Here is a 27,292-nt window from a genome sequence, read left to right as displayed (position 1 = left end):
GGGGTCTAACATGAAAACAAAAGCCTTATTTTTTTTGGACAAATACCACAATAGTCTAAACTTGCTTACAAATAATATTTTTGGGTCTGTGGGAGGAAGCTGGGTGCAAAGCTCTGCTGACAGTTTCAAATACCCAAGCCAAGCTTCATTCACCCCAGATTTAATTAGAGATATGTACATACAGTATATTAAAAAGTTGGCAGATCATGGCAGCTTCATTTAAGAAGTTATCTTAATGTACACCATGTACTATAATTTAATAAAAACATTTTAAACGTTACACAAAGCCTATTGAAAATATTTGCTCCAGGGTAACAATCAATAGCCAATCAATAGCCACAAATTACATTTTTCTGTCATCACATAGATGTTAGTGGCTCAAAGAACAGACTCCTGAAAACCCCAAAAATAATGCTTTGTAACATTGTCTCACAGCTAAATTCATTTAATGGAAACAAACAGAAAACAAATGTCTTGTTTTTAGTGTAAATCTTTCAGGTTAGAAAAGTGAAAAGCTAAAAGTCTGGATAGGCTTCTAAAGCTATATGATATTTAATAATAAAACTACTCACAAAATGGATTGGATTTACGAAAACAGACGACTGATTAGACCAGCACAACCTCTAGTAAAAGTACTACTTTACAATCTGTATCAATAACTAGCACACATTAATAACACATTTTCCTGCAGTAAGTCTATTCCCCTGTACAGCTAGGGTATCGTTTTATACATTTATTGAGTGGAATTATTGGTAGCCCTAATGTTACACAGTACCTGGCCCCTAATTCTGTTCCTTTCTAAAACACCTTCTGTTTATTATGTCCATACAAATTTGGAGAGTGACACAATTTTGATAATTTTGGCTCTGTACACCACCACAATGGATTTGAAACAAAGCTTTCAAGATCTGATTAAAGTATAGACTTTCAGCTTTAATTCAAGGGGTTTACCAAAAATATTGTATTAACTGTTTAGAAAAGACAGACATTTTTATACATGGTCCCCCTCTTTTCAGGGGCTCAAAAGTATTTGGACAAAGAAACATAATCATTAAATATAATGATCATTTCAAAATTTGGTTGAAAATTCTTTACTGTGAATGACTACCTGAAGTCTGTAACTCAAGGCTAACTCCAAGTGCTGGGTTTCTAGTGATACTTTGCTAGGCCTTTACTGTAGCTGTCTTCAATTGCTGCTTGATCGTTGGCCTTTCTGGCATCAGTTTTGTCTTCAGCAAGTGAAATGCATGTCCAATTGGGTTGAGATCATCTGATTGACTTGGTCATTGAAGAATATTACAAAACTTTGCGTTGAAAAACACTTGGTTTGCTTTTGCAGTATGTTTAGGCTCATCTGCACTGTGAAACATCGTCTGATCAGTTTTGCAGCATTTGGCTGAATCTGAGCAGATAGTATTGCCTTGTGCGCTGCAGAATTCATCCTTATACTTCTGCCAGTAGTCATATCATCAACAAACACTATGACTGGCTTCCATTCACAGCCATAAAACTGCCTCCACCAGGTTTCATAGATGATGTGGTATTCATTGGAGCATACTCTTCTCTTTCCAACATTCTGGTACATATTGATCTTTGTTTCCTTTGCTCAAAGAAAATGGTTCTAGAACTGGACAGGATTTTAAAAAATGTTTTCTGGTAAAGTATAATCTGTCATTACTATGCTTGAGTTTTACCTGTGATTTGCACCTTGTGGTAAACCATCTGTCTTTGCTTTTATGAAATCTTCTCTTGATTGTAGACTTTAATAATGATAGGTCTGCCTCCTGGAGAGTGTTATTGGGTTGCCTAAATGTTGTGAAGGGGTTCTTCTTTACCAAGGACAGATTTCTGCAATCATCTAGAACAGCTGTCATCTGTGGTTTTCCAGACCTTCTGGTGTTGCTGAGTTCACCAGTGTGTTCCTTCTTTTTAAGAATATACCAAATGGTTGATTTGACGACTCCTTGCATTTCTGCTATCTCTTTATGAGAGTTTGTTTAATTTTCTCTTCATAATGATAGCTTGTTTTTACTTGCATTGACTGCTCTTTGGACCTCGTATTGAAAGTTCACAGTGACACCTTCCAAATGCAAATTCCACACTTGGAATCAATTACAGACCTTTTACCTGCTTAATAATGAAATAATGAGGGACCTTTTCCCACCTGGCTATGGAAGAACTTGTCAGTCAAATGTCCATATACGGTACTTTTGAGCTCCTGGAAATGATGGGGGGCCTATACAAAAAAATTGCTGTCATTCCTAAACGGCTCACACAATATTGTTGGTAAAAACCCTAAAGTTTAGCGAAAAGTCTAGATGTCAATCATATAATGATTGCTTTATTTCAAATCTGTTGTTGTGGCATACAGAGGCAATATTAGGAAAATTGTGTCACTGTCCAAATACTTATGGACCTGACTGTACATAGGTAATGGACGATTCTGTTAAGCCCCTAAAGCCAACTTCCTTAGTGCTAAAGTTTATCTGAACTCTAGTAATAGAGTTTTAGTCAGTCTTTATTTAGCTAGAAACGTAACAGTTTGACTTGGCTTCATAACGACGATATACAGTTTTCTGAACGTTCATGTATCACGTATCACATCTGCAGGTTTAAGGTATGAACAGAAGGCTGTACATTATGTAAAGAACTTATAAGAGAAACTCAAAGGACAAGATGTACAAGCCTTGAACAGAAACACCTTATACAAGAACTTTCCTTTTGTATTATCAATACTGTATTTCTCTTTATTTTTGTGTAAACCGATCTGCTTAATTTTTAATAAATCTTTTAAAATGCAGACACTTGAACTGTGGAATTATTTGCATACTTGTAAATGAGTCATAATGATTCCCTGAACCCCATTAGAAAGCAGAAGCTCAGGAAGATTTGGAAACCACACAAATACAGGTGCATTAACTAGTAGTGGCTACATCTGTGGTATTACAATTAATAATGCTGCCACATAACTTTTTGTACCTAGACTCAGCACCCTACTCATTCTCTGTCTGTCTGGAATGTCCCACTGTGTCCTCGGGCTTGCCACAGAAGCACATGCATCTGAGGTAATTTCAGACTCAACCTGGAATGAGTAAGTGGTGGTTTGGCTTTGCGATGAAGACATCTCTAAAGATGTGCATGCTAGGCTAATTGGTGATTCTCAGTCAGCCCTGTGACAGAGGGGCCTGTGATGAAATGGAACCCTGTCCAGAGTTTGTGCCCAATGCTGCAGGACAGAACCTAGCTACACGTAACCAGGATTGGATTTAGAGAGATTTCTGTACAGTATTTATAGAATAAAATACTGCTTTAATAACACAGCTGAATACTGAAAAACATCTGTAGCCATGTGGCTTTGGTATTGTTTTCATTTCGAACAATGTCTATTTTTATTGAGATTCTGAAAAACAGTTACTTACACCTGATCTCCTTTGCTAATCAGTGACATCAGATTCTTGTCAGCAAGTGGCAACGTTGTATCGTTTTGTCAATTTAAAATAGAGCAACAATCAAACAGAAATTATTAAAAAAAAGTTGTCTGTTTGCCAGCTGCCATCAAGTATATATTAATAAATAGAATAACTCGTACACAAGCTTTGTAACATTTTATTCATTCATTGCTGGAATCTACTTAATTTTTCCAGTGACCTCAAATATTCTGCAACTATACAAAAGTCAATCTGTCTATGGGTCTATTGTTGCAGTCTGTCATGTTAGTCATTCTTCTTTTTGCTTTAAACTTCAAAAATGAAAATATTCTGTAACATTACTTTCAAAGGTTGTTTAATAAATATGGAACATTTAGTTAGCAGAGAAGTCACCTTCATGAAATGTTTAAATGATTTTTAGCAGCCTGTGGTAGGAAATAATATACAGTACCTTCAATCCTGATTCATGAAAAATATGCAGTTTTAGTCTATAGTTAGTTATTCTTTTTCAAAAAGACATAATAGAAGATAGAATAAAAAAGTACAACAAAAGTTTCAGTCATACAGATAGCAGGTCTTTAAAGATAATACACCTGTTATGCTGTTATTCTCAATCCACATAATGTAACCAGATCACATTCACATTGATACAATATTAAATGTTACTATAAATAAAATAACACAAGCAAAGATGATTCCATACCTGTTGAGCTGCACTTATATGGGTTAAGAAGAATTTGTCTAGGAGCTTAGCAGGTAAAAGCAAGAGCCTGGGATGTCCTAAACATGTGAACCTGAGTGAGGTCTAAATGCCTGGACATGACTTAAATACTAAAATAAATAGGGGTACAGAAGACTCAGCCGGTAGTATAGTAATTTCCAAAGCCAGACAGTGGAAAAGAACATGTAACACAATACTGTAGTCTCCTTAAAGTTTAGAAAAGCTGAAATGGGTAGCCCGGAATCACAACTAAAATGTCCTGAAGGTGCATTTCAATAGGGAACACACCATTTTAAAGATTTTTACTATTCTACATGTATATTATTAAGTTTGGAGTGCAGGTAGTTTAAGTGACTTGCTCCAGGTATTCCCTTAATGTAGATGTTGTGCAATTTTTAATTTGATCTGATTTTTGGGTGATTTTTCTGGGGTGCAAAGTTCAATAAAGACTAGCAATTATCTTGAATGTTCTCCATTTGTTAATACTCCTGCATAAAGCAGAATGAAGGACTTGTTCCACTTAGGTGTGAAGCCAGAAGCCCTTCTTCATGCAGAGAGTTGTGGAAAAATTGGAACAAACTACTGAGACATGTAGTTGAAGTAGAAACCTTGACAACCTTTAAGAAGTATCTGAATGAGATGTTGGGACAGCTTAGTTATTAACTATACAAATGAGCTTGATGGACTCAGTGCTGTTCTCTCATTTTTCAGATTTATGTTCTTGCACTGTGAATGATCTCCCATAGACTCATAGGCCGAAGAGCAGGTATTACTGTTATTACTGAAGATGTTTCCCTAAACATGTTGTTACCATGTTCAGCTTGAATGTACCAGACTGAATTGCCAAAAGTTCTGGTTTTACATAGAGGTCAATAAATCAAGTGTCATATTTAAAGACTGTAATGTAAAAAGTAATCTGGACTTTGACCTAGAACTTTAAAAGCAAGCAAAACATCTAAAGTACTACTCCACTTGTATTTTATGGAATACTTCATGTTTATATTGTGGAAGAGTTTTGTGCTGCTTCTGGCAGGTAAGTGTTGGACATATCTAAAAAGAGGTGCACTGCATTGCTGAGATTTTATCTCTTTAGGAGAGTATAGAATGCCGAAAAGGTTGAGAATGGGGTGGGTGCAGCCAATAGGGAGAGCTATTCTTATGTTAATTTTTTTCTACTCACCTAATTACTTTATTTTCAACATTAACTACAAGATTCAACATGGAAAATTTCCAGAAGCTAAATATCAACAGAACAAAATATAATATTCTGAGGAGAAACTTAAAGCCTAAACCTGACAATGAAAACTAATATTTATTTTATTAAGAAATAAGAATTACAGAAACAAAAAACCTAATAGTGCAGGTCTCTTATTAAATTTAATCAGTTGGAATAAGAAGCACTAAAACCAGAAGCTGAAAGAAAGAAAAAATGTTATTGCAGCTCTTTTCTTTGGAGGTAGTTACAGCCTGCATGTGGGCCATTGTTAGCTTGAGTCTTATTCAAATGAGCAAATAACATTGAACTTTAAATATTCTTTTAAATTTATCTGTATTTTACAAGCATCTGCTGGAAGAGAAGTCTAATATTTATAGCATATGAAGGTTGAAATATTATTATGCAAATATGCTTTTTGTTTGGTTTAAACCATATGTAGGCCTTGAAAAGCCACACAATTATTAGTTTATGGACAATCTGATAAAATTAGATTTTGGTTCAGATGCTTATAATTTTGAAAGTGGTTTTACATTTTCAGTTAACAAATACAAGAAATAAGAACAAAGGGCAAGAGTATGCTTCTGACTTGCTATGTAGGCAAAAAGATAAACACATCACATAAATGTTTCTGTAATTCTGTTTTGAATAGCTGGAACTTGTAAGTAATGTTTTCAGGAACATTTCTATTTTTTTTATATCACACAGCAGTCACTTAATATAATATAACATAACATAACACATTTAAAGACACTTAATTTGATTTAGGGTTCCAGAGACCAATGTCTAACCCAGCAGCATTGGGAACAAGGGAGGACACAACCTTGATTAGGCATCGGGCCATCACAGGGCCATCTAACATCACAGACACCCACGTGCACACACATTCACATATTTAGAGTTGTCGGTTAACCTAGGATGCATGTCTTCAGATATTTGGGGGGAACCAGGGAACCTGGAGGAAAACCAACACAGTCACAGAGAAAATATGCAAACTCCAGACGGACAAGAAGCAGGAGCAGCATTCAAACTGTCAGGTAGGCAACTGCATTAACAACCATGTCTAATATCACATGTTCTTATAATCAAGTAAATGATCTTTAAAATGTTTATTAGCTGAAATATAAAGTGGTTACAGTTAGTTTCAGTTTTCAAAGTTATTTTTTTCCTAAAAGTGAACCTCTATTTGTGATTTTTATCTTTTCCTTTTCATTATTCAGTAGTCTAAATTAATCACTTAAACAAATCTCTACATGACCTTGTGCATGATAAAAAACAACACAAAACTGAATGTGTATAATCTCCGCATTTCCTATTTTTCCATATTATTATTATTAGTTATTATTATTATTATTAATAAATTATTTTCTGGGATAGTCCCATTGCTACCGCTTACATTGGGTCTAGGCCAAGACACAGGGCAGTTTTATGTGGTGTGCATGCCTGTATATGTTGTCAGAGATGGCTGGGGTGGTGACCTGGCCGGGACACCCAGGAGGACTGGAGGAGGGCTTGCGCCTTCCCCAGACCATGTGGGGGCGACCGCCCTGGTACCCTGTAGAGGCCCGTGGTCACCGCCAGGGGGCACCCCTGTGCCTAGAGAGCCCTGTACCTCAGCACTTCTGCCACACCCGGAAGTGCTGGGGGGAAGAGGATCGGGGACACACAGAGTGCTTCCGGGTACACAGCCGGTGCTTCCGCCACACAGGGGAGTGTCGGCAGAAGATCACTGGAGGACACCTGGAGCACATCCAGGTGCGTATAAAAGGGGCTGCCTCCCTTAATATGCTGGCTGGAGTCGGGAGTAGAAAGACGAGGTCTTGGTGGAGGAAGGAGGCAGCCTGAAGAAGCAAGGCATTGGTTTTATGGCCAGGATTTTAGGGACTTGTGGGGTTTGTGAGCACTATTTGTAAATATGGAGCACCAAAATAAACGTGTTGTGGGTGACATGAATGTGTCTGACTGTCTGTGTAAAGGCCAGCCTCCACAAAGTTTTAAGGGATTGTTTTTGCATTAAGGAATATTCTCTCTCTGTGATATGTATTTAATTTGGATGCTATCTGTAATTTTGTTTATGTTGTGAAAAAATCAGTCTCAACACACAAAAAAAGGTTTGGGGCAGCCACCCATATATTGTCCCTGGCTACAAAAGGGTATCGAAGTAAGCTGAGATGTGCTCTCACTGAGTTCCAAACTGAACTGATGATTTTGTGATATGATGGCGGCTTTAAAAGAAAAAAACAGAAGTGATGTCTTTCGTGGTGACATCATTCTTTTGTACCAGAAACGGAGGTGAAGTCATTTTTGGTGCTGGAACTGGAAGTGATGTTGTTGATGAAAAATCAGGTCGGTTTTCCCGTATCTGGCCTGCAGAGATAACAGAAGTAGGTTTAGCGCACCCTGCCACCCGCTGACTTTGCGAGTAATTACCTACATTTGGTCCACTCAGCTCCCTCCTAATCAAACATTTGTGACAATGTGTATTGGTTTATATCTAATAGGTTTTGTGCAGTGTATGTGGCATGACACTAGTGATGGATACAACAATGGGCACAACAATTATCTTCTCCATTCTTTCATATAACTTAATTTTGTATAGCTACTATGAGAAAGTCTAGTTTTCTTGCCATATGCCAAAGATATGCAAGTGCAGTGATCTAGTGCCACTAAATTGGAAGTATAAAACTGAATGTGGGTTTTTAAATGTGGCTGGCGACCCCTCCACTTACATACTGCTTTATAGTTTGCATCAGCATGAACTATTGCAGATCGTGCATTTCTGGTGATGGTGTTTGAGACAGTTAACAAAATTATTTTAGTAATGACTCCAAGTTGTATTTTGATTATGAATTTGTTTAATATTTCTGATTCAGACTCTCTGTTACTCTAATAACAAAATAAAATTTTATCTGAAAGACTTTTATAGGTTAATTAAAGCAGTATAACATTAATAAAATGCGGGGAGGGTAATAGTTACTGAAACCTCAAAACAATTAATGCAGATTAAATGTATATACTATATTTGACTGCCACAATCCAACAACATAAACAATCTAAAATAAACCTATTAATTAATCTTCTTTTTCTGTTAGATTAATTGTTACTTTTAGTGGCAGAGGTTAAGTATCTAGATTACAGAGGAAACTGTGTGTAAAGCAAACCAAGAAATCAGGGCTTGTATCTCAAAGTCAAAAGTTACCAATTTCCACTAATTCTCAGAACTTCTTTAAACAAGGAGAGTAACTAGAGTTTTATTCAGAGGACATGCTACAGTCAAACAAATACTGCCATCTTGCTGATGATGCAGATGCATATGATTGCTTAGACAAGAATTTGATTGGGGCTACCCGCTGTTAGAGAAATTTTCTGTGTTTTCTGTTTGCCCATTTATTTTTATTACATACTTTTCTATGCAACAAAGAATTTCTTGTCCACCACATCCTAGGTGACGACAAAGAGATTAAATGATTACTTGTTAACTCTTTCATTTACGGTATTATCCACACAATATAATTTCTATCCATTCAAGGTATAGGTTTTGAGATGGACTATATTATTCTTACTTTAATTGGTGTAAGATTATGTAATGTGATTATAAAGCTATGTTATAAAAGTTATCCCAGTCTTCATCAACCCATATTTTTTAGCATTTGCCATAATGAACCCAGGCTGTTCATATGACTATGTTCTCTCGGATCTGTTGAATAAAGGATGTTCCTTGGAACCATTGCTAGAATGATCTTAGCCATTATTAAAAAGAAAATTCCCCAGCACTGTGAGACTGTTAGACAGTTAGCTGAAAAAGGCAGAAAAGAGAATTCAGTGATCAAGTATGTGGATAGCTTGTGGTACAGATGAAAATCATGCAAGGCAAACAGCAGTAAGTGTGATGGTGGGCCAACTGTACAACTGTTGGTTGTCTGGCAGGACAAAAATAACAAAGGAAGATTAATTGTCTTGCTGGTTTACAGACCAAACAGGAACAGCACAGGCAGCTTTGCTAGATGGCAGGTTTAATACTGAAAGAGCAGCCACCACTTAGTGAAGCATGTCTGACATCTCAGGAAAATACAGCTGACACTCAGCTCAATAATAAAAAACATCAGGGCATGGCTAGCTTAACAAAAAAAGGCACTTGTGACTCAGTGGGACTCATATGGACTTCTCCATGACAGGATAGAACAAACAAAAAACAAAAAATAATGCTACTTTATTGTAGCTCCTACTCAGACCATATTCTGCAGGTCATTTAACCAATAAACAAGAAAACAAAAGAAAAGAGGGCTTTGTTTTGTTTTGCACCCAACAACTTTTTTATTTTTTTATTTTTTGGGGGAGAGTCAATGTCTCTTGGCTTCACAAATAAAGTATCAGCAATCTAAGCTGAAACTGCTACCTAAACATTGAGCAAAGGCATCTGCATCAGGCTTAGCATTTTGCTCCCTTCCCTCTATTTGGTCACATTTGGGGATAGGGTCTGCCCTAAGCCTCCCCTTACATGCAAAAATGTTTCAAGGTCCAGCTCTTTTAAAGCTGTTGCTTTTGACATCTATTACAATGCAACTATGTGACAGGAGGGTGGAATATTTTCTTCCTGTCTACACAATTGTGGGTTAGTGCATTGATGAGTCTGGAAAGTTTATATACATGCATAGCAATAAATCAGACCAAACCATAAAAAATCTTAATATTCAAACTAAACTAAGTATATTGTTAAAAATGCTGAATGGAACAAATATGTGCCAGGAACCTATACAAGTCTATTCCCTAAAAACATTCCATCCATCCTTCCATTATCCAATCCGCTATATCCTAATTACAGGGTCATGGTGGTCTGCTGGAGCCTATCCCAGCCAACACAGGGCGCAAGGCAGGAAACAAACCCCGGGCAGGGTGCCAGCCTTCCGCAGTCCCTAAAACCATTCAAAATTATATGGTAACACAGTTAGCTAGTGGCTCTGCTTTAATAATTAAGAATGGAGTAGCATCCCTTGACACCCTTATATTTCATATAAATCATCAAAACTGCTCTAGGGACACTTTGTTTCTCAGATTTAATACATAATGTACATTTGACATCATGTGGTGTATTTCAAACAAATTAGAAATAACTCAGCATGTCCAGTGTATCAAATTTGATGCAGAATGGCAAAAATTATACTATATAAATGCCACGTGGGCTGGATGGGCATCCTGGCCAGGAGAGGGAGCAGACCTGAAAGGGTGAACAGATAGCCCATTAAAGAGAAAAAATATCGCTGGGGTTTTCTTTTATCCTCCCAGCATGCTAGATGGACAGCAGCCCTGGTTATCGATGCCCAGTGCAAAGTCAGCAGGGCATGCAGGGAAATGTAGTCCGGCAGGGCAGCCCTGCTGGGGTCACATGGTACCAAAAGAGGGCACTGCAGGGAGATAAGCTTCCTACTGTGATGGACTTCTGTGTGACTCAGAAGTACTTAGATCAGGCAATCCCCCTGGCACCGGAAATACTCCCGGGTCTGTAATAAAAAGAACCGCACTCCCTTATCCAGGTGAGTCGGAGCAGGGAGGTAGAGAGGCAACACTTGATTGGAGGAGGGCAGTGCAGAGATGAGAAAATTATAATGAAGAGAAAAACCTGTGTTTTTGTGATTATTGTGACAGGAGTTGGTTAATAAATCAACATTTATTTGAACCCGGGACTGTGCTTGTGTGTTCCTATCGGGGTTTGGGCTTGCTGACACCTGGGGTTCCTTCACAACTAATTAAGAGGTATTATAAGTATGAAAATAAATTTATAATAACTCATCTTGTTTTTTTTCTTGAATTTTAATCTTGTCACTTCTACAAGGGGAATAATAAACTGAATATTCTGTCATATCTATTCAAGGTTACCTGCAAATTTCTATTTTTTATCATCTGTAACCATTTGGTTAATAACTTTAATCCCTGCTAATACTGTATATGTTAATCAGACTTAGCAATCACGCTTTGAGCATTAAAATGTACTAGCGATCTATATATGTTAGCTGTCAATCTTATAGCACAGTTGAAATCTCTAAATGTATGTACCCTTTGGCAAACCAGAACCTGCCATAAACATAACTGATGCCTGGAGCATGCAATAAATAAGTTATTAAAAATGTTTCAAAGTAATTTAAGCTACCTCCTGTGGGCATAGCAGATAGGTTTGCCAGAGTTGTGTATTATTCCCTGGGTATTATCACTTAACCATAATCAAACTGATCTCCAGATCATTTGTTTAAAAAGTTATTAAAAGAAAGTTCATGTGTGCTGTGACTTACAAAAATGCTTATAGTACATTCTTGCTATATATCTGCACTTTGTATAATTAATTGTAGGTATATTCCTTTAAAATTCATGCTCAGTTTTTTCATTCATGGCACATAATTGGGTGACTTGTGTGGGATTATATGGATGTCTGATATTATTATCTTGCGATCAGTAGTAATCAGGAAAGCACTGATCGCATTGAAATGTACTATATAAATAAAATTATTATTATTATTATCATTATAGCTCAAATAGGGCTATTGGTCTGACCAAATGGGTTCTAAAAAGACTACCCATTTTTAAGCTTAGAAATACTTGTATTGTGTAAGGAGAGTGAAGAAGCTCTCAGGATCAGATGATAATCTTTGGGATTCTGATGAAATTACCCTGGAATTGAAAGGGCAAAAGTTGTTCAGCTTGCAAAAATGCTTCCATGTCTTCCTGTCTCGTTACATTCTGTTGACTGATGCCTACCATGTCATTGGCTTCAGTTACAAGTTCTTACTGGCCTTGTCTGTGTCACAAGTAGCCTGTGAACAAAGCTTCACCAAAGTGAAAGTTCTGAAGAACAAGCTGGGGGCCTCTGTTACAAAGGAGCACCTTAGGACTAATGTCAGTAGAGAGAGAGATTCTTGTTGGACTTTACTTTGACAATATAATTGACAAGGTTGCAGACATACAGTGAACTAATTTTATAGGCTAGGATAAAACCATCTTTTATATGGCAGGTGTCTATAGTGTGGCCTGAGTTTGTATGAGATTCCCAGCTTGAATTTAATCCCATTCCGGCCTTGGTTTATGCTTTAACCTTTACAAAGTCACTGGGGTCAGATGTGGCCCATTTTGTGTTTGAAATTAGTAAAAGCCCCATAAATGTCATCTGTTCACAATGAAACCTTATCACTTTCCCCAAATTAATGAACAGTAAAAAAAAAACAAACATCCCATAATTTTTTTTTGTTCACAGCCCATAAAAACATCCTCAGTGTCATTTCAGAATTGTGAAGGCTTTTAGTAAATCATCCTGATTTTACAAAAAAAAAAAAAAAAATATCTCCTTTTTTGCACATATTTTAAACACTCAAAGCTCATAAAAAGGGGTATAAAAATTGGGTCAAAAAGCACCCAAAAGGCACAGCACTGAATCAGCATTTGAAGATGTTGTGAGGCTATGACCTTTAATATTATAATATTTATTGTTAATAAACCATAATTAAAGTGATCTCGTGTATATAAGCTGAAAAGGCATTTGCAGACATCTATAGCTCATCTACTGTACATCTCAACTTCTTTGTCTTTAATATTTTGCCACAACGCCTTATTCACCTAAGCCTTTTAATGCATTGTCATGAAATTTTCATTACTGTACATTGATCTTTGAGTCAAGATCTTCAAATAAAATCAAAAGAAACTCAATGTCTGTCATAACTTACAGTATATAGTGAAATGGATTGGCATTTCTTATCGGTTTATTACCAGAAAATATACACTGCTCAAAAAAATATTTTTGAGGAATATTTAAATTACATATTGCATCTTGATGAATGAAAATCTTTTCTGGGTAATACTGTGTAATTGAGAACAAAATGCTGTAACAATGGTCAAAGGAAACCAAAATCGCTCATTGATGGCTGGAATCAACATCACACTGAAAATTAAAGTCAAATGTTGAAAAAACACTCATAATGTGGACTCTTTGGCGTGTATGGCTGTTTGTATGTGTTTGTATGCACTCCCGAAAACGTCTGGGCATGTTCCTGGTGAGAGGGCAGATGGTGTCCTGGGGTATCTCCTCCCAAACGTGGATCAGGGCATCAGTGAGGTCCTGGAAGGTCTGTGGTGCTACTTGGCACCAATACATAACATCCCCGAGGTTCTCAATTGGATTCAGGTCTGGGGAACCTGCAGGCCAGTTAGTGGCATCAATGCTTTCATCATCCAGGAACTGAATACACACTCTGACAACATGAGGCCAGGCATTCTCTAACTACAATGGCTCTGAGGACTTCATCCCAGTACCTAACAGTAGTCAGGGTACTGTTGCCTACCATGTGGACACTGCAAGGATATACCTCCCTAGACAATCACTGACCCACCGCCATACTGGTCAATCTGGATGATATTGCAGGCTGCATAACCTTCACCACAGTTTCTCTGAATTCTTTCATGTCTGTCAGATGTGCTCAGTGTGAACCTGCTGTCATCTTTGAAGAGAGCAGGGCACCAATGGCAGGGCTGTCAGTTGTAGTATTCTCTGGCAAATGCTAATCGAGCTGCATAATGATGAGCTGTGACCACAGGTCCAACTAGAGAATGCCGGACCCTCATGCCACCCTCATAGAGTCTGTTTTCTAAAAGTTTGGTCAGAAACATGCACAGTAGTAGCCAGCTGGAGGTCATTTTGCAGGGATGGGGCAGTGCTACTCCTGTTCCTCCTCACACAAAGGAACAGATACCAGTCCTTCCCTGCTGGGTTGATGAAATTCTACAGTCTAGCTCTACCTGTGTAATAGCCCACCTCATGGAGACATAGCAAACCTTCTTGCAATGGCACATATGAATGTGCCATCGTGGAGGGGTTAGACTACCTGTGCAAACTGAATCGGCTGCTGGTACAGCCTCATGCTACCAATAGTGACAAAGACACTAGCAAAATGAAAAAGAATCAATCAGGAAGGATAAGGAGAGAGCAATTGTGTGTGGTCACCACCTGCAAGACCATTCTCTTTTTGGGAGTTGTCTTGCAGTTGCCTCTCCAGTGCACCTGTTGCCACTTTCCTTTGCACCAAAATAGGTGACGCTGATTCACAATTGCTTATGCTTCCTAACAAATTGAGAGATTTGGACAAATTGAAATCCCTGAAGCTTAATTGACTTTTGGTGTTAGACTGCGATAATTAAGTGTTCCCTTGATGTTTTGAGCAGTGTATTTCCATATTAATGCTCTCAATAAGTTTATCTTGTAAATTATGTAATTGACCATTTTTATACAGACATCATTATTCTCTTTTTATGTGAAAAATTAGTACTTTGTCAAAATAAACTTTACACATTTAGTAGTACTATTTGGTAGAAATAATAATCTGTGTTTTTGGAGTCAAATTTAATTAGTATGGAACAAATTGTTGTTGTTTTCTGCATTCTGCACTTGCATACCTTGCAATCTTGTCACTTTCAATGTACATCAAATATATTATTATTATCGTCTCCAGTATGACAACTGCTTTGTTTATACAGTTTTTAGTTAAAACTTTTATATGAAACATTGATTAGTGTAGTAAAGTCTCTTATGTACCGGCATCTAAAGATTTTGTGCAGAGCAATAATGTTTGGGTTTTTACTTCACTTCTAACTCATAAAAATGAAAAATATAGTGCAGGTTTGGGAGGGATGTATTACTTTATTCCATTATTATATTAGGAGAATAAGTAGTAATATAGAGAGAATATAGTAACTGATTTTGTTAAAAAACATAGTTAACATTTGTAGCATAAGAAAGTGGCTTACCTGCTGTAAAGGACAGAATGCAGTCTTAGCTGGTAGCATATAATATACAAAACTGAAAAGGCCATTTAAATTTGTTGCATTTGTAAGATGATAATTAAAAAAGTGCCTTTGCTCAACTAATTATTTCCATTATGCCTTTGTCACTGACTTGCCCAGGGTGCCACTGTGGGTTTTTTGGGATGTTTTATTTTTTATTGTTTTCTCAAAAATAAGGCAAAGCTGTCTTACATTTAGGTAGGACTGAGGCACTCCATGGATCCAAAATTATGTATTTGAATCCCATACCTGGATGCTGTTTGTGTGAAATGCCTTTGTGTACATGTATTTTTCTCCAAGTACTCTTATTTTACTCCCATATTCCAAAGATGTGCATCCTAAGTTACATGGTCCACGTGGGTGAGTACATGAGTGGGAACTCTAAAGGGTTTGGCTCCTATCTTTATGCCACAGCTGGGATAGATCTAATCCCCAAAAAGGAAATTTCTTGTCAAGGACAACTGGAGATAGATAAGGTCACCAAGGTCCGGCCCTGTTCTCCCAACAGGGGTAGGGACGGAGACGCCACCTGCACACCACCAATTGGTGTCCCCCTGTGCCTCGCACAGGTTGCGCTCCCCTCTCTTACTGGCACCCCAGCGCCCACTCGTTCGGCACCCCCTCCGAGGATTCTGCACCCCTTTAGTAGGAGCCACTCGCACCTCCGTGGCCTCCAAGAACCATGGCGGCACCCCCTCGCCAGCGGAGAGTCTTTCCTGCAGGCGGCCCGTCTCCTGAGGGCAGGTTCCCGACAAAGTGAGCCCTACTGCCAGTCCGGGGTCTGGTCCTACAAAATATAGGAAACAAAGGGTAGAACCGCTGCATAGACACCCTCTCCCAGCGTCACCACGTGCCACGCACTGGCAGCGTTCTCCCCTCCATCCGACATCCCGGCACTTGCCTGTTTGGCACCCTCTCCGTGGGTTCCGTGTCCCTCCTGGAGAATCCAACGACGGGACCGCCTCCAGTCCGTTGATCCCCGCTGACTTGAAGGCCTTCTGACGGGTGCACCCAGCACCACGTCCCTTCCTGTCGGAGGAATCGGCACACAGCCTCTCATTCCCCCTTCCACACTGGGACGCCATGACGGTTTGAGATTCCTTATAAATTAGAAAGAGCCTCTTTCCCGTCTGTCTCCCTATAGTGCGACGCGAGACCGCGGCCGACTCGGGGCGGAAAGCGCTAGGACCCGGGGCACTCAGCAGCCCGTGTCCAGGCAGCGTCCTCACGGACTCCCCCCTCGCCGCGTGCACAGCTCGTTGCGCCGTAGCTATTGTCGGAGGGCACTGACGCGGATCCGGGAAGTCCCTACCTATAAAAGAAAAAACACACCCGGCCCCCGCTCGTTGGAAACCGCTGCACTCATGCCATGCATGCCGCCAGCCCGCGACAGGGGAAGACGGCTCTCCTGAGGACCCCTGGCGGTCCGTGGGGTTCCTTTACCCCGCGGGGCTGTGTGCATGCAGCACCCGCGGCACGTGGGTGGGGTCCCCTGCTGCACCGGGCCGTCCACAACAGAATTTTGTTGTACAGGTCCCCGCCTTGTAACAGGCGGAGCATCCTGCCGACTACGCCAGATGTGGAGCCAACCCGGACACAGACAGGCGGACATGTTGTTACTCAACCACCACACATTTATTTACAATATTTACAAATAAGTTCAATGGTCACACAGACCCAAATAATGGTCACTAAGACCCAGTAGTGCACAAAACCCCCCCAAAATACTCAGTCCTGGCCACAATGCCTCTCTTCGGGCCGCCTCCACACCTCCTCTGTGCTTCGTCCTGCCTCCTCTTGACTCCAGCCCTGAATGAATGGAGACGGCCCCTTTTATATGGTTCCCGGATGAGCACCAGGTGTTCCCGGCAATCCTCCCTTGGCCACGCTCCAGCGTGGCGGAAGTGCCGGCTGTCCTCCCGGCAGCTTCCTGGGTGTCTCCCAAAGTCTTCCCCCTAGCACTTGCTGGTGTGGCGGAAGTGCTGGGGCAACAGGTCCCCAAGGCATTGGGGCGTCTCCTGGGCGGTGACCACGGGCCCCTACAGCGTGGAGCTTCCATGCCCTGTACCCGTGGCCCCCAAAGCAACCAGGAAGGCAGCCCCCACGTGGTCCCAGAAGGGCGCACGCCCACTTCCGGTCTTCCAAGGCATCCCGGCCGGGTCATCGCCCCTGGCATCCACGACAATGTATATATGTGTGTGTGTGTGTATATATATATATATGTGTATATGTATATACGTATGGATATGTATATATATATATGTTTATATGTGTGTGTGTGTGTATATATATATATATATATATATATATATATATGACAGCAACACTCATCACTCACAACAGTGACAAAACAATTACATTGACAATCATGTTACGTTATTTTCAAAATGTTTCCTTTTCTTTTTCATTACTTCTTTAACACACTAATTCTCCGCTGCAAAGCTCGGGTATTTTGCTAGTACCTTATAAACAGTGGTAAGTCTGTGAGATTAGGCATTCTAAGGCTACATATTAATAATACAATAGGGGAAAGTAGAGCAAAATATATTACTCTACCAAGATAAAACACATTGAATTATCATTTTTATCAAGGCGCTGCAATCTGTACTAACCCCTACTTTATCTGCTGTTCTTTATCTGTTTTTTGGCACAACCTGTTTAAAGCACCATGTAGTCCCTACATTGACGAATTGAAGGCCAGATGTCCACATGACCATCACCGTATAATTCTTGCATGTGACGCCTGAAAACCATGAGGACTGATTTTGATCATTTATGTTAGGTAGAATGCCCAGTGAGGGCTGGATGTTCTCGTGGCCTCAGAACCCCTGCAGATTTTGTTTTTTTTTCTCCAGCCATCTTTTTTTTTTTTTTTGTCCTTACTTTATTCTTTGTTATTTAGTATTGCCTAATCTTACTTTTATATTTCTATTTTTTATAAAAGTTTTCTTTCTTCATCTTGTAAAGTATTTTGAGCTACATCATTTCTATGAAAATGTGCTATATAAACACATGTTGTTGTTTTTGTTGACTTAAAATTCTTGTTTAAAGTAATCTGTTGAAATCAAGGTTTATACCAAGGTATGTCAAAAAGCAAAACAAGACAGTTGCACTTTTTGGAATCAACGGGTACACGTAGTCCAATATATACACATGCACTCTAGAGGTCCTATAGTAATGAACTTAATCTGTTGTCTTGTCTTTGAGAAATGTCCATTGAGAAATCGAAATGACAGATTTTTTTTGTATTTTACTATGTATTTAAAATCATTTAGGCTATTATCATGAATGTCAGAAATAACATATAACTATGTTTACTATAAAAAAATTGCAAAATTTGACTCCTGTGGTTTTGCATTTCAGCAAAAAAGATACAACTGAAAAGTTTAGTACTGCCTAATGTGGTGAGTATTTCAAAGTTATTTCCAGGTATAATTAATTAAAGCAGCAGTTTTTTTTTTGTAGACAAAGATATAACTGAAGACTGATTGACAGACTTTATTTTAATACCAACAGGAATGTTCTAAAGATGAAGGCACCAGTTCTAATGGTACATACCCTGAGCTGTAAAAAGCATATTTAGATCCACTTAAATTTAATAACCTATCGGCCCTAGATTTCTATGGCTAATAACATCACACACATTTTATAGGAACTTTAATAAAAAAGACAGACATTCATAAGCAGCATGTAGCAGGCTCTCCAGCAGTTTCTACCTTTTGTACAGCTAATTAGAGCATTTTTTTGAGAAAATTCTTTAAATAATTAATACTTTATAGAGATATTCAGTGTATGGAAAAACAACATGCAACACTGTTGGGAGAACAGAAAGTGATATGCAAAATGTACTGTTCAAATGTACATAATCAAAATAGTAATTAATAATAATTTTTATTTATATAGCACCTTTTCTAGACGAGCATTCACTCTGGAGTTGGTCCCAAGCCCCGTTAAATGGTGAGGGTTGGAGTCAGGATAGGCACCCGGCAATTAAAATGATGCCAAAATTGATATTGGAAAAGAAATAAAAATGACCATATATAAAAATGGAAATAGCTACGGAAGACAAAGAAACACCTTTTCAATGCTCAAAATTGTTAATGATTTATACAACTGTAATGCCAGATTAGGACATCATAATGGGAAATCATTTTTGAGACTAGGAGGTTTGAAAATGAGATAGGAGCATCTAGCTAGATATTTGTTCACCCAAATATTTTCCTGGCCAGATGTTGATCAAAATGCAGAAGACACTTGCATTATTTCAGTTACATTAATATTAACTGGACACATTTACATTATTAACTTTATAGAGGCTCAAATTAATCTAATTAATCAATTAATTAATCTGAATGAACTGAAGATTCCGATGCTTAGATGACTTACTCCCAAAACCAGTCATGGCCAGCTGGACTCATGTGATCAACTTATAAGAAAAGTGGCCAATAACCTTTTAAGAAATAAAATCTAAAAGTATGTTACATAATGATCTCTGAGTATAAAACCAGTATAAGTGTTTTTAACATAGTGGGGCATTTTGGAGTGACGTCACTTTCTTACTTTACATGCAGTATACCATTTATATTGAATGATGATTAATTTACTGTAAATGTATGCTTGGTATTAATGAAGAAAATTTAAGTGCTGTGACACGTTTTTATACGTTCACATTTTTATACATTTTTATGTTTTGATTGTTCACATCTAATCTTATCTGTTGTCTGTCATAAGCAAGTTTAATAAAAAAAAAATTAAATAAAACAATTCCACAGTTCCCTTGACACTTCAGAAAAGACTACTATAAATGCTATGAATCTAAATGTTTTAGAGGAATCTTTCCAACAAGTCAATGACTGCTTAAGATGTTAATTAATCCATTTATCTCTTTAAATGTAGCTAATTATAGTTTCATATTTATTTTCATAAAGTGCACTCTTAGAAGTAGAACACACAAAAACAAAAGGAGTAAATTCCATCCCAATTATAAATAATATAACTTCCCCGAGTCAAGTCATGTTATGTATTTAATGTCAAAGGATGATTTTTGCAGGTTCAAAGTATGTTTGGCCAAACTGTGAGATTTCATTCAACGTTATGGCTATGTGATTGTAAAAGAATATAGTTCATTATATAAAACTATTATTATATTACAATGTAAACCGAGACGATACATTTTTAAAAAATGATTTGCAGTTATTTGAAGCATTTATGTGCTCAATGTCATAGTGAAGACTTTGAAATGAAATTTTCAGCCAAATTAAACTTAAAAACAGACCCTTCTCTAAACAGTTTCTAAGAAAATAAGACTATCATCAACGGAGATTAATGTCACAGTCACTGGCATCAAAAGAGAATTTGAGAGCTTTTCTCTATCTTGGAAAAAAGGTAACCTCTTCCTAAATGTGAGAAAAGTAGTGTCATAAAACTAAAGTGCAAAAATATTATTTATTTAAATAAAAATTATGTATTTATTTTAGCAAAGCTCTCAAAATAGATTTGACGAAAGAGAGACAACACAATATCGAATAAAAGATAACTGAACACAATCCTCAAGAAATATTAAGTGGATGACTTACTAGCTTACTACTCATGAAAATACATTTTTCAAAGTGGTTTTATTCAGAGCGATGCATTAGGGGATCAAATTTTGGTTCCTAAAAGAACCATCCTTGGGAAGATTTCAGAAAGAATTTTTTTAGATACATTACAGCTTTCATTAATAGCCATGAATAGACAATGATAGATTTAAGAAATACCAATATGTTCATGATTTTATAAGAACGTTTGCTGCATTTAACCACACATGATCTTGATCTGATAGCATCCTGCCAGATAGCCAAATATGTATCAGCTACATATTAGGACCTATTTCAAAACCCAAACGACCAATTTCATATGCAAAGAATCCTTCCCAGAGTTAAGTGGTTCTTTCTCAAGCTATAGTTCTAAGAGGAACCACACAACACAGGAAAGTGCCAATACAGAACCATTATTTTGAAGAGTGTATCATCCAAATATCTATACTACTTTCAGAGCTATTCCTGGAGCTACTTCCATGGTCAGAAATTTACACCTAGCGGTGTCAGGGAGTTTTCTTCTTGATCTGCCAGTTCCCCTATTTCCCCCTATTTACATGGGTGCCCTCAGTATGACTACTTATAATGCATCATTAGAGCAATTAGGGCATGCCATACCTATCCCTATTTACTCGAAAAGGCAATTTTCATTCACCAGTTTGGGTTCTTCCTTTGAAGTACAGATCTTGCAAGGACAATCCCCTTTCATGAGCCACTCCTTTGCCTCTTCAAAGCACACACACACATATAGTATAGTATATCATTAGCATTTTATATAATATAGTATAGACAGAAGCATAATAAAGTCTAGTGGATAAACAGAGAATAAGGAAAAAGGAAAACACTATTTCTGATGCGTGGATAGAATTTGGTCTCAATTCAATAATTCAGTAAGTTTTGTTGTGAAAAATAACTGGGCACCACTTCTATTATTTATTTATTTATTTAATACATGTCCTGTTGCATCCTCTAAATGTGTAAAGTCTTAAGATTTTTTGGCATTATTATAAACAGAATACAGCTACAAAATTTCAAGTGGACTTCCATTGTGCCTGTATTTTTATACGATCACCATATTTGGGATATCTAATCATGCTGATGCTCTGAATCTTGCTGGTGATCTTACTTCCTTTTGTCCTTATATATCAGCATTTATTTTAGCATTACTTCACAGTTTTAATACCTTCTCAGGTATAACACCATGTGGTGGCTTCATTTATTAGTTTAATTAAATGATCAGCAAGACACTAGAAAAAGCATATATTTAACATTCTTCCATTTATCCTTATTAACATTTTAAGATTATTTTATGACCTATTTTGTTGCTATATAACTCACCTGTCCAAGCTCATGGCGGTCATGATTGCACTACATGCAAACTGGTTGCATGTGTCTAGTGATGTAATGATGGTACAAAGGGGGCTTCCAAAAACCCACTCTCCTCTTCGTGCCCATTGGTGAATCAAGAATGGCATTCCAATAACATGAACTAGGTCAGCAACCGCCAAGTTACAAATATATACATCTGGGATGGTCTTCTTTGCAGACCTGCAATATTACCAGATACAAATCAATTAATATTTTTCTCCAAATTGAAATCTCAAGACAAATAAATGAAATTAACACATCCAGCATTAGGTAATATTTGCATATAGTTATAAGTAGAGGTTTGTCTGTGTGCAGATAAAGGTAATTTACTTTTTATTTATTATCTAGAGCGTCATAGCTAGAAGCTTAATCAAACAGTCACTGCAGTGTAACTTATATTATCACTTTTCCAAGCTGTGCTAAAAATTTTAAATATGCATTTCTTTAAAATTGTTTCGTCATTGTGAAGTGTTTTGGAATGGTTGGCACTGAAGGTATAACAAAATGTTAGAATGCTTCCAGACCTACATATTGAGACACTTCGCTGGAAAAAAAGCACCTTAATTCTTCACAGTGCAGAAATGTTAATGATTTGATTATCTCTTTTCCCATCCAGCTTCATCCAGTATGGAGACACGACTAGTCATGAATGAACCCTAAGGAATTAGCTTCACCGTAAGTTCGGCAAATTCATGGAAATTTTCAGGAACTTTGCAGAATTTCATAAAATGTAATGAACTCAATAAGACTGAGGAGCTGAACTAGTTCTGAGTGTCTTAAAAAAGTGTGATGGTGTTTTAATTTCCCTACGAGCCAGGTTAACCTCTGCCGACAACTGATTATTGTGGCCAAAGATGTGATCTAAGCTATGAGGTAGCAGTGCTAACCACTGTGCCAAGGAGGCTCAAACAACAAAAGATGAAGACAGAAGGATAAAAACAAACAGAATACAACAACTGGCTACAAGCAAACTATAAGTAAAAAAATGTACATTGTTGTGGTCTACAGCATGAGACTAGCCGGTTGCATTGTCTGAAGCAGTGGCACCAGGTGCAGTTGGAATATTTGTTTTGCTTCTGATCACTGTGAAGATGCTTTGCACTTTTTTCATCTATTTAGAAGATAGAAATGCCTTGTAAACATTAATACATTTTTTGTAATTATTATTATTTCACAAGGTCACATATGTTTACTTTCTCAGGGAGAGCTCATTTAAGGCTAGATTGTAGCTGCGGCACATGGTCAATTATGCATGCAAATTAGCTATGCAGCACTACTCTGCCACTGCAGAGGGATCAATGTTATATATCCGGTGGCATTATCCATAATATTTTATTCATGGTCAGCTAATGCTCCCACAATCTGACACTGTTAGTTTTCAAATAAAGACATGCTATAACAGACGTTAATTCAAATGAGGATGAGGGTTCTACATCGGAGAAAGAGAAGACCTCCCCACAAGAAATGTCCACTCACACATAAGAGCAGCACAGCTGCACCAGGCGTAAAGATGAAAGATGGCACTGTTTGTATATAGCAGGAGGTTGGGTGTCGTCCTGCCAGTGAATCTGCCACACGCATGTCCTTCAACGAAACAGCTGGGCTTAGAGAGCTCCCCAAGGTATCATGTGATTATGTTTTGTGATATGCAATGCCACTCCTTATTCAAGAAAATATCCCAGTCATCCCACAGGAGAAAGACTTTCCAAGACTAAGGTCATAAAGCTTATGGAGCCGTTTCTTGGCAAAGGCAGAAGCGTAACAACATTTGGGTAAAGTGTGACAGAAGCTTCCATCTGCAGCTAAAGTCATTCGCATACTAAAGTAGTATTGCACATATACTTTGTCAGCATGCCCATGTCGATCAAACACAGGAAGTTAATGCATACTGGGTAAATGGCTGGAATATTGATCAAGTTGGAACATCGTGCAAGGCCAAAGCAGCTTGGCAAAGTTCTGTCATATTATGCTGGCTTGGCAAAGCTTCAGAGTGCACTGAGGGCACTCAGAAGGTGAATTTCCAGGAAAATATTTGGGTGAACAAGGAACAAGGTCACTGGCAAATACAGCCTGTTTCCTGCAAACACTTCAGTAAATTCATACACACACCCATATTATCTTATGCAGGATACTTTAAGAATTGCCTTTCAGCAGAGAAATGTGCAGCTTTGTGATGTAAACTATATAAAGACAGTGATTGGAATGGAGTTTGGAATTACAAGACAAAACAGTAAACCATGTAATATTTTTGAAATAAAAAGTAGATCCACTGTTTCCTCATTTAATCTATACTAATAAAAGGCAAAGCCCTCACTCACTCACTCACTCACTCACTCACTGACTCATCACTAATTCTCCAACTTCCCGTGTGGGTGGAAGGCTGAAATTTGGCAGGTTCATTCCTTACAAAGGCCAGTTAAACTTAACCATGCATCACAGGGAAATTAATGGAAGGAATCTATACTAATAAACGGCAAAGCCCTCACTGACTCACTCACTCACTCACTCACTCACTCACTCACTCACTCATTCACTGACTCATCACTAATTCTCCAACTTCCCGTGTAGGTAGAAGGCTGAAATTTGGTAGGGTTATTCCTTACAGCTTCCGTACAAAAGTTGGGCAGGTTTTATATCGAAATTCTACGCGTAATGGTCATAACTGGAAGCAGTTTTTCTCCATTTACTGTAATGGAGATGAGCTTCAACGCCGTGGGGCGGAGTTTCGTGTGACATCATCACGCCTCCTACGTAATCACGCAGTACATAGAAAACCAGGAAGACCTCAAAAAGCGCTCAAGAAAACATGCATTATATAATTGAGAAGGCAGCGAAACAATAAGAAGCGAGCGAGTGACATATACAACCATATTCATGAGTTCTGCTACTTCGGAAACAAAGCACGATGTAAACCTACACTTTAAATTAAGTTCATAGACCGGCTGCCGCTGGCGTTTGTAATTTAGTGCCTGCACATATAAGGCCGTCCGTCAGCGGCAATCCAATAGCAAACTTCCACTGGTAAATATTCACGGGTGAAGGACTGCGCTTATGGAGAGGAAGATGAGATGGTCAGGGTGGTGTTTGACACAAACTCAGCGAAACTGCGAGAGAAAGTTTTAAGTGCCAGGACTAAGGTAACATTAAATACAGCCATGGACATAGCAGGAGATGGCACCAGCACAGCTTCGATGCATGTACACCGAGCGGCTCACGTGAACTGACGCAGTGCACAGATAAAAGCAACAGTTCCAAAGAGCACTGAACAAAAACCGAATTACACAATTGAAAAGGCAGCAAAAATATGAAGCGCCTGATAAGCATATTCATAAATGCAGCTACTGTGGAAACAAAGCACACGGTGGAAAAGTCAATGTCCCGCTAAAGGAAGACAGTGTAAAAACCCGTGCATGCAGTGTGTCAGGTCTCAGATAAAGAAGAAGACGAGCTGTTTATTGATGCAGTAAGAAACGAATCGATGAAAGAAACCTGTCATCTTTACAACGATTGACAAACACGGAATGTAACTTGAACACAACACATCCTACAAATACGAACCTGATTGAAAGAAATAATGATAATGAAATCCTTGATGACAGCAACACTCAGTAACACTCACAAAACAAATACTGTATATTGACAGTCATGTTACGTTATTTTTAAAATGTTCCCTTTTCTTTTCTACCTTTTTAACACACTACTTCTCCATGATACGCGGGTATATATATATGTATATATATATATACCGATCTACATACTCGAATAATGGATACTTTATTCGCCATCAATGATTGTTTTGGTAAAGCCATACTCAGTGTATTCATTAGATGAACGGTAAAAAAGTAAGAGCGAGGGAAGGATGACTCATTGAGGCATGCAGGCTGTAGTGCGCGTCAACTCTATCTGAATTGCGTGATCACATTTGAAAAATATATCTTTTCAAGTTCTATTTAGTCCATATGTGTCAAACTCAAGGGCGGGCCACATCCGCCCGGCGTAATTATATCCGCCCGAGATCATTTTATATACTGTATTATTGTTATTAATGGCCCGGGTATATGAAGTGCTGGTAACACAATAAACTACAGATCCCATAATGCAGCGCTTCAGCTGCCTTGCCGAACACTTACCGCTTACTAGAGTTATTGCGCACTGAGTTTGCACGGCGCTTTGGTGACTTTGAAGAACAAAAAAAGTCCGTCTACATGCGGCTCGAACCTTGTGCATGTTTGGTAGCACATATCTGTGTGAGAAGCTCTTCTCAGTGATAAAGACTAACAAAACAGCACACAGGAGTCGCCTCACTGATGAGCACCTGCAATCCATCCTGAGAATCTCCAAAACACAGAACCTCACAGCAAACAGAAACGAACTTGTGGCCAAAAAAAGATGCCAGGCGTCCAGCTCTAAAATGACATATGAGCAAAGACAACTGAATGATTTGATTTTATATTGCACGTAAGAGCGGGAGTCAACCGTTTTAACAAACAGCGTATTGCACTGATACGAAATAGCTGTGTGTGTATATATGTAGATATGTATGTATATGTTTATATGTGTGTGTGTATGTATGTATATATATATATATATGTATTTGTGTGTGTATATATGTGTGTGTATGTATGTATATGTGTGTATATATGTGTGTGTATATATGTAGATATATATGTATGTATATATGTGTATATGTATAGATATGTATATATATATGTTTGTGTGTGTGTGTAAATATATATATATATATATATATATATATATATATATATGACAACAACACTCATCACTCACAACAGTGACAAAACAATTACATTGACAATCAGGTTACGTTATTTTCAAAATGTTTCCTTTTCTTTTCATTGCTTCTTTAACACACTACTTCTCCGCTGCGAAGCGCGGGTATTTTGCTAGTGTATATATATATCCCGATCTACATACTCGAATAATGCATACTTTATTCGCCATCAATGATTGTTTTGGTAAAGCCATACTCAGTGTATTCATTAGATGAACGGTAAAAAAGTAAGAGCGAGGAGGATGACTTATTGAGGCATGCAGGCTGTAGTGCGCAACTCTATCTGAATTGCGCGATCACATTTGAAAAATATATCTTTTCAAGTTCTATTTAGTCCATATGTGTCAAACTCAAGGGCATGGCCACATCCGCCCAGCG

General features: G+C 38.1%; 1 protein-coding gene across 2 annotated transcripts in view; it reads right to left on the bottom strand.

Annotated features, from left to right (window-relative positions):
• Positions 1-27,292, bottom strand: part of mchr2a (melanin concentrating hormone receptor 2a) — a 108,484-nt gene that overhangs the window by 64,224 nt on the left and 16,968 nt on the right. For both annotated transcript variants that reach the window (XM_039747588.1, XM_039747589.1), the window contains exon 3: positions 22,093-22,302. In XM_039747588.1, the coding sequence (XP_039603522.1) occupies positions 22,093-22,302 (210 nt within the window). The remainder of the gene's footprint in view (positions 1-22,092; positions 22,303-27,292) is intronic.

Source organism: Polypterus senegalus, chromosome 3 (assembly GCF_016835505.1).
Source record: "Polypterus senegalus isolate Bchr_013 chromosome 3, ASM1683550v1, whole genome shotgun sequence".
In the NCBI taxonomy this organism is placed as follows: domain Eukaryota; kingdom Metazoa; phylum Chordata; class Cladistia; order Polypteriformes; family Polypteridae; genus Polypterus; species Polypterus senegalus.
This window is presented reverse-complemented; position numbering and strand designations above follow the sequence as displayed.